General features: G+C 42.3%; 1 protein-coding gene across 2 annotated transcripts; it reads left to right on the forward strand.

The window, feature by feature from the left end:
* Window positions 1–40: 40 nt before the first annotated feature.
* On the forward strand, window positions 41–8,334 carry hcfc2 (host cell factor C2). Of its 2 annotated transcripts, none has more exons than XM_053414634.1 (17): window positions 41–1,373; window positions 1,965–2,113; window positions 2,206–2,366; window positions 3,290–3,492; window positions 3,672–3,756; window positions 3,878–3,981; window positions 4,077–4,307; window positions 4,397–4,603; window positions 4,865–4,929; window positions 5,190–5,310; window positions 5,846–5,905; window positions 6,004–6,056; window positions 6,134–6,271; window positions 6,366–6,563; window positions 6,666–6,963; window positions 7,055–7,127; window positions 7,230–8,334. In XM_053414634.1, exons 1-17 carry the CDS (start codon window positions 1,205–1,207, stop codon window positions 7,237–7,239), a joined length of 2,325 nt encoding a protein of 774 aa, XP_053270609.1. In that variant the 5' UTR covers window positions 41–1,204; the 3' UTR covers window positions 7,240–8,334. The 2 variants fall into 2 exon arrangements, with proteins under 2 accessions (XP_053270609.1, XP_053270610.1); XM_053414635.1 differs by having other exon boundaries at window positions 6,137–6,271.
* The last annotated feature ends 924 nt before the right edge of the window (window positions 8,335–9,258 follow it).

The following is a 9,258-nucleotide window of genomic DNA, read 5'->3' on the forward strand; positions in this document are numbered from 1 at the left end:
GACAGACAGACGCATTAATATTTTGTGAATAACTTTCTGTAGGAGGAAGGGGGGGCTGAATTCAGCATTCAGAAAAATTAAGCACGAATTAAAAGATTAAATTGTTGAGTCATCAAGTCTATATAAGCGCTTTATGGATGCTGATCATTAACCTTGTGCATAATGTAGCTTCCCGTTTATTCTCATTCTTTGTGTATTTTATTGTTCATAATTTGTTGACATATGACTTCATTCCACATTTGTGCATTGGACATGTTTACCACGTGTAGTGTCTGTGGTATTTAATACTGACTGTAATGTTACACTGTACTGTGGATGAGTTTTAGGTTTAGAACTGCTGACGTCTCACTTGATCCATTGCCACGTGACATAGGATGGAATTATTAGTTACCAGTAAATGACCCAGATCTATTTCCATCCTGTTGGCTTATAACCACATTTTGACAAGGATGCAAACCAGAAGCATCTTCAAAGTTTCAGGGTCTGTGTGCTTGACACAAGCTGTAGAGCTGGATTTGGATTTCACGTTTCCCCCAATGCAACTCAATGGTATCTCATGTAAGACTTTACTTGGTTAATGTCTTTACGTCCAGTTTATAACACAGACTTTATAAACATACATCTTCCAAGCCCAATCGTGTAGCTAAAAATAACAATGCAAATTTGCTTATATTGTCGATGTAGGTGTATGAGGATGTCTAAATATACACATAGCCTTATATTTAATTATTATTATATAGTATTTATTTATTATTTTATTTATTTAATACAATATAGAGCACAGGAAAACAATGTGTTTACATATAATAGTATAATTATAAGATAATTATTAATTCATGAATAATAGAGAAGGGTTGATATTATAAATCAAAGCTGAGATGATTGCAGATGACAGACAGCTGCCTCCAGAGTCACACACGACGCTTCACATCTGTCTGGATGGGTCGAGTACTAAATTAAATCCTCGTGAGTGAAGTCAATTACACAAGAGTCAGGTTGCTTTTACATTCATAGAGTACAGTTTTATATAATAAAAATAAATAATTAGCAAACAAGTCAATATTTCCCTTACACTTCCTCAAAATATTGATACCCGACAAACGAGGCGGAGTCAGATGTCACTCTCATGCTAAATCTCTGATGCCCCGTTAGGCCCCGCCCATTTGTTTGAAACCCCAACAGCGCCAAACCTCCGAGTCTGAAGATGAGCGCAGATTTTAGCGCAGAGCCGCAATGGAGAAGAGTTCACACGGTGACCGGGGTGGTGCCGCGGTCCAGACACGGACACCGAGCCGCAGCCATACGGGAGCTCATCGTCGTGTTCGGCGGTGGAAACGAGGGGATATCTGAGGACCTCCATGTTTACAACACGGGTAAGCTAGCGCTAGCCTCGGACGCTAACTAGCCCCGCTAGCGGCTATTGTTTTTAGCATGCGAAGGAGTGGAAAGAGTCAGGCTAGCTCGAGCTGCTGCGCGTTTTTTGTTGTTTGTTCTCATCATCGACAGCTGTAGCATGACTTTGTTTATAATGGCGTGGGTTTGTTGTCGTTAACTTGACACAAACTTGAGCCGTGGGACGGTCCTTCAGCTCACTAGCTAGCGTTAGTTAATTGTCCGTGTTAATTGTTGGAAACAGGATGAAGGACAGCAGAGGCAGGTGTTAATCAGCGTAGCTAACCAACAGGCAAGCGCTAATGCTAATCATGCAGGTATCAGGTGCTAGCAGGGTTAGTTAGTGATGTTTGTAGTTGGGCATTAATGTTAATATACGTTGCTAGTAGTGGGCACTCTTTTTTTTTTTTACAAAAGACTACATGATACTATTGTGCCTAATTTCGTTTTGCAAAGATCATGGTGTAATTATTAAAACTCATTTTAGTGGGACGAGGTTGATTTTCCACCGGAGTGTCTGCAAGTCAGCAGTAATCTGGATGTCAGGTTTAATACAAGGTCCGCTCTTCCAGTCTCCAAGCAGTGGTTCCTCCCCGCTGTGAGAGGGGACATCCCACCAGGCTGTGCTGCCCACGGCTTCGTCTGCGAGGGCACTCGAATACTGGTGTTTGGCGGCATGGTGGAATTCGGCAAATACAGTAGCAGCCTCTACGAACTTCAGGTAACGCCGTCACCTTTAATAACTGGTGGTTCTGGAACTGGTGCGGTGGTGTTGAAATGATAAAATCGTGTCTTTGCTGTTGTGGGGTTCAGGCCAGTCGCTGGCTGTGGAAGAAGCTGAAGCCCAGAGCCCCCAGGAATGGCTTGCCTCCCTGCGCTCGGATTGGACACAGTCTTACTCTTGTGGGCAATAAGTGCTACCTGTTTGGAGGCCTGGCCAATGACAGTGAAGACCCCAATGGCAACGTACCAAGGTGAGCTGCAATGTTTACTTTGGCCCTGTTCAGACCTGGTATTAACATCCTCCCTTAGATCTCCTAACACATGGAGAGACAGCCTTAAGTTAATCTGTCTACACCTGACATTAAAATTCACTTTCACTCTCCCACTCTATATGGCCAAAAAATATTGCCATCATTTCTGTTCATGAAGACTAAATGATGTTGCTTTCACATCAGCTCACTTTACTTTGCGTAAAAGACTGCATGTCCCATAATGCACCACCAGTAGGCCAGTGCAGGCTGCTAATTACTCATCAGTTGGAACACCTGCAACTGGGGGGATTCTCAGCAAACATCTCAGCAGAGAGAGAGAGAGAGGGGCAAACAAGGATTCAACTCATGGTACAACCAAAGAAGCCACTGGTTTTCAGCATGATGGACCAACCAGTCAACAACAAACAAATAAGGAAAATTAATATTGAGCTGTGTTGGAGAGAGTTGTCCCGTGAGTCCTTTGAGGTTCATGTACCAGGCCATTTCAAGTTGGGCAAGAGTTGAACTTAAAACCTTCAAAGAGCTTGACAGTTACCGTGAGCGAAAGAGAATGAGCAAAGTCTGGAGGGACTGAATGGTTGTGCGGAGCTCTGAAGATTTTACCAATCCTTCATATGTTGCCCAGGAACGATTGACCTTCACACAGTGAAAAGAAGGTTGCCACCTCCAAATGTGGTCTGAGTTGTCAGATCTCAGGACGCATTCATAACACATTTGAGTGTGTTCAGAGCTGTATTTAGCTTTGACCATTTGTGATTGAATCAAACAGCGCTAGTACCAGGTCTGAACAGGGTCATTGTCGAATGCAAGGCCTCCAGTAACTTGCTCTTTCTTCAGATGCAAAACTCAGTCAAATGGGCTCAGAAACCTCACTCTAAGCGTACATCTTTCTACTATCTTAGGTACATGGGTGACCTTTATGAGCTGGAGCTGCAGGCGGCATCAGGTGTGCGAGGCTGGAGCATCCCAGAACCAAAAGGTGGCGGTCCTTCAGCACGGGAGTCTCACAGCGCAGTGGCTTATGTTGGCCTCAGCTCGCCGAAGCTCTACATCTTCGGAGGAATGCAAGGATGTCGGTTAGACGACCTCTGGCAGCTTGACCTTGGTAGGATGACATACTTTGACAGATCATATTTACGCTGAAGTTTCGGGAAATGCAACTGCAATTTTCTTGCTTAAATACTAAAGGTGGTTTGCCCTAATGTTATGTCTGTACTTCTAAATGACAGTGAGAACAAATTTGAATATTCAAATGACCAAATCTTCAACCTTCTCCCTCTTTAGAAACAATGGTTTGGTCAATGCCCGAAACAAAGGGTTCCATGCCACTTCCCAGAAGCCTTCACTCTGCCAGTGTAATCGAAAACAAGTAATCAACTCTTGGATTGGATTTATTGTTATTAATTTCCTTTTTAAAGCAGGTTTAGTTTGCTTTTGACACCTGATTGAACTAGCCATGGACAAACTTCAGGGTGTCCCTCTATCTGCAGGATGTACGTGTTTGGAGGCTGGATTCCTGTTCCGGAGCCGGACAAACACAACGCTTCAGAAACCAAATGGATCTGCACCAACTCTTTAAGTGTGCTTAACTTGGGTCAGTAATTGTCACCACAAATGTTACTATAGTTTCATATTTCCACGGTTGTGACTAAGTAGATGTTGAAACTTGCTACCGTTATCTCACCACAGAGACGATGAACTGGCAGAACATAGGACCAGAGGAGCAAGATGAAATTGAGTCCCCGCTGCAGAGTCAGGGACCTCAGAGTGACGACACGTATGCTTGTAGGCCCAGAGCCAGGGCCGGCCACTGCGCAGCCGCCGTCGGATCCAGGCTTTACATTTGGAGCGGACGCGACGGATACCGCAAGAGCTGGAACTACCAGGTCTGCTGCAAGGATCTCTGGTACCTGGAGACTGGTGAGGACTTGTTTTAGGGCTTGTGCAGAAAAAAACCTGAAAAGAACCAGCACTGCCACACATTATACTATTTCCTGTCCTGCCCTCAGCACGACCAGCATCCCCAGAGGCAGTGTTACTTGTCAAATCCACCGTCAGCATGCTCCATGTGGCTTGGCGCCCCCTGGCTGCAGTAGACTGCTACATCCTTCAGATGCAACCTGTGTGTCCTAACACTGCGTCCAGCAGTACGTGTGACAAACCAGGGGAGCCCACACCAACAGGTGGACAAGAGGGGAAGAACAAAGATCCTAAAGGTGAGAGAGGGCGAACAGACTCAGTACTATGTAAAGTGCGTTGAGATAATATTATGATTTGGCGTTCTACAAATAAAATATAATTGATTAGGTTAATGCGTCTTTATGCGCTTAGCCGGGGCCACAGAAAAGAAACATGCAACTCTAAACCGATGTTATCAGCCCAAGTAGAAACACACTGATGAGTGTCAGGGTGATGAAAATATGCCAAACTTTCTGTCTTGGCTCCTTACCATGATTTGCTTCACTCTTTTCTCTTAGGAGTCCAGTCTATTCAAACTGAAACTGAAGGAACCACAAACGGACAAGAGAAGGCTTCAAGTCAGGTAGCTCCTGGTTCTATTATTGTATTAATATACTGATACACCAGTATCTCCTATCATGGACTGAGTCTGAACACACTGAAGATGATTTTCGGGGTTCATTCTCACTGATTGTGTTAAAAGCTTTCTGAAGAAATACAGCGTGTTGGCACAAATCAAGTTCCACTGTAGTTCAGATTGGAACTAGGACTTATTGATTTCTAGCAATGTTTCCTATTTAGAACAAATAAGTATTGTGCTTTAATTTTCTCCTCAAATTTCAGGTTGCTTCAGTGCAGCAGGAAACTGTGGTGAAATCGTCCGGTGGCTCAACACAGACACAAACACCAGGAGGGAAGAGTGATGCAGGGAGAGGCGCAGACATTTCAGAGACAAAGAGCGGCTGTAAGTCTTGTTGCCCGTATCCCCTTTCAGAAGGCAGTGCAAACAAATGTATTGCCTCCGTTATTAAGTCTTCCTTATTTCACACAGCGTTTAGGAAATGGTGAATACTTTTTTTACTCCACTCACAAACATTGTCATCAGACCCATCTCAAACTTTCCCTGCCGGTTTTCTGCTTCCCTGCATCACCTGGGGTAACCCTGTCTAGTGCCCCTGAGCAAGGCACCGTACTCCCCCAACATCTGCTCCCCGAGCGCTGTACATGGCTGCTCACTGCTCTGTGTGTCCTGCACCAGATGGGTCAAAAGCAGAGATTAAATTTCCCTTCCTGCATGAGTGTGCCTTTGCATGACTGTGCATGTGTTTGGGCCGAATAAATGCATCTTATGTTGTCATTGGTTATTGGAGGAAGATGGATCAGTTGTTTTGATTCTCATTGAGTGGGAATCAACATCATGGTTTTATCACAACTAATCCTGCAGCCGTAAGCGGTTGTTTAGTCTGAAATGATGTAATTTAATGCTGTTATATTTGTAGCTGCTGCTGGACAGGAGAAATCCGCAACAGAGGTCCACAGCTCAGCTCAGCCCCTGTCAGGTAATGATGATGCTCAAGTTTAAATATTAATGATATATAAGACTAAAGAAGGTCCAAGTTTTTACAAGAAAGGCTCATTGAGTGTTTTTTTTTTACAGATAAACCTGTTTCTACTGATAAGACTTCTGATTTCTACGGCCATGCAGATCAGGTCAGGTCAACTTCCCAACAACAACTTTCAGTTTATTCAGTTGTTCTGAACTGAGAAATGTCACTTTTCACATTCAGCAGAGTCCAGAAGAAGCAGCATGGTTCGATGTTGGTGTGTTTAAAACACTCTACTCTGAGGTCAACCACTACTTTCTACCCGACGATGGTAACCAGGTGACTGCAGCTGTCAGCAGCCGGCCTCCGAACACTAAAGAGGTGGAAACTCTAGATACACTACTCTGTCCTGTGCTTTCTCTTCAAGCTTTGGCAATTCCACTCACCCTCTTTCCATCCTTTCCGCTCCCGTCAGGCTTTTCTACAGAGGAAGCAGCCGGGGCCTCAGGACTACCAGGGCCGAGAGAAGCAGGAGCTCACTCCAGGTCAGACCTACAGGTTCAGAGTTGCAGGCATCAACTGCTTTGGTCTAGGAGACTTCAGCCCAGTCAGCGAGTTCAAGACCTGTCAACCTGGTTTCCCTGGAGCGCCCTCTGCTGTCAAGATCACAAAGGTGACTTACTGACACATGTAGACAATCATCTGGCGAACGTGAGGAAAATCTTTTTTCAATCTCGTAATACTCTTTATTTGTCTCTTTCTTTTTTCTGTGTAGGCCAATGACTCAGTCCACATCACGTGGGAGCCTCCGTCCTCTCCGTCGGGCCGCATCCTGGAGTATTCCATGTACATGGCTGTGAGGAAAAGCCGCTCCACTTCTTCTGAGCGCCCTGGTCAGTTGGCTTTCATCAGGATCTACAGGGGAACCAAGACTTCCTGCTCCATCAGCTCCACCCAGCTGGTCAACGCCCACATCGACTGCTCAGCCTCAAACCGTCCAGCTGTCGTCTTCCGCATCGCTGCCAAGAACGAGCAGGGCTACGGCCCGGCCACGCAGATCCGCTGGATCCAAGGTGGATCTCAGTTTGTTGTAGTTAATGCTCATTTCTTTTATATTCCTTTTATTTTGCACAGAGCTTTATTAAATTTCCTCTGTCTTTTTAGATCCCATTAAATTGCGACCATCTGCATCCAAAGCAGACATAAGTGCGGAGGCTGGCAGAGATGCTGCTGACAGGTAACCCAGAGAACGCTCACCTTCTCTGTCCAGTCTTACTTTACAAATAAGACTTTTAAAATCACTCTTAATAATTGGTCTTTCATTCTTTTCTTTTTGCAGCTCCAGCTGAGAAAGTTAGATCCTGTGATGTTTGAAAAAGACGGCTCTCAGGAAGGTGGTCATGGCACTCGGATGTTATTGATGTCTTAGATAGTTTTGTTAATTTATTTTTTTATGTATTTAATTCGTCCCCTGTAAATATATATATATATATATATATACACATTCCCAGAAGCCTCACTCGACTATTTTACCTAACAACTGTTTTGTTATGTAAAAATGATGTGATATGATCAGAGTTGAACAAGCACCAATATTTTTTTGTATTGATTATTTAAAGCTCTGTTAACATTGGAGGTGCCTTATTTCCTGTTTCACCACACACTCACACGTCACAATTGTGAATACAACACCAGTGGGGAGAGGTTTTCAGCACCAGTGCACACCAGTGTTTTGTAAGTGGGGACCACTTTTAAAATCCTTATCAAAGCCAGCCAGGTTTGATAACGAAATGTTGTTTTATAAGCAGACATTTTGGTTCAAGATATTTGTGAATGTGTTTTCCATTGTAAATGGCTGCATCGCTGCAAAGGATCTGTATACACGCATCACATATCTGCATTTCATTTCTTGGTTTATGATGTGTGTCATCTTTTTTCCATTATTGTTGTCAGATAGTTTTTCTTAGGGTGATATATCACTATCAGATAATCTAGTATCACTTTTGACTTCAAATTATAAGCACAGCTTTACTCTAATTTGTGATATTAAAGCTAATGATAACACTTTTAAACAGAAAACTTCCTGGAAGAGGTGTAACTATTGTCCTCCATTTGTTCAGGACTCAGTGTTCAAGACCTTTTTCAGAATCAGAAATACTTTTATTATTAGGGTTTAGCTAAACAAATTTGAATGATATATACAGACAATGACAAACAGAAATACTAAATATAGGAGAAGTTATACAATAAAAAAACTTGTGAATTATATTACAATATACAAAAGCAAGCTGAAGGAGAACATGTAAAAATATAATGTATACAACAGAAGATCTCATTGTAAATGAAGGTGTAATGTGCTGACATGGTGGAATAGGTGCAGGGCCATTGACTTACAAAAAAAAGACAGTGTTGCACTACTTTCTCTCGATAAATTGTTATGAAAAGATTATTGTTTGTGCTTTCATCCATAGAGGAGCATTTCTGTTTTTGTTCTTTTGTTAACACACTAAATTAATTTTTTCAGAAAATTTTTATTTTATATAGACTGTATTTGGTTAATCTCTATTTATTTGTGTGAACGTTTAGAAAACCCTGTAGACACATTTGATCATTGCAGCATCAAAGTGATAGACTTCAATGGTGGGATTAAACCTGTTAAAGTAATGAAGCGTAAGATCGTAACTAGAGAACAGTTTTAATTGTCCCGATGAGGAAAGTCACTGCTATACAAGCCATACTAAATCATTTCAGATGCAGTGTTTGAATAAAACAGCTGAATTTGTCTCTTTGGGGATGAGTAAAATGGAACCAACAAATAATGTTAGTCATCTTCCCTTTTTTTTTTTTTTACCAAAGAGTGTGAATGATGATCCCTGCTGCTCTAAATATGTGGAAAGCTGTGGGTTTATAAAAGCGCTTTATTTGTTTCATGGTCAGAATAATGGGGACTTTAAGACAGTGTACTTATGCTATTTTTTATATTTAACTTTGGTTCCTATTATTTATATTTGTTATATTTGTACTTGCACAAATACACCAAAGCAGACTCCCGGTATGTGTTACCCTGCTGGGCAATAAAACCAGGTTATGATCATGGTGTAGAAATATCAATCCTGCCAGATTACAAATTTCAGATGGAGGTAGATGTGTACTTAATTGATTCCAAATTGCTCATTGAGTTTTGGATCAATTAAGTAATACCACCTAAATTCATTAACTTTTGAACGAACTAAATCGTTAATAATTATAGGGATGTTAAGCGACTACAATTTTAATCAGATTAATCACAGGGTAGCTGTGTCTCGTGTTGCACTGAGCACAACATGCTGACGAGTCATTTCCACGATGATTAAGCGCAGCCTCAAACT

This window comes from Pleuronectes platessa, chromosome 22, assembly GCF_947347685.1.
Source record: "Pleuronectes platessa chromosome 22, fPlePla1.1, whole genome shotgun sequence".
Classification (NCBI taxonomy): Eukaryota; Metazoa; Chordata; class Actinopteri; order Pleuronectiformes; family Pleuronectidae; genus Pleuronectes; species Pleuronectes platessa.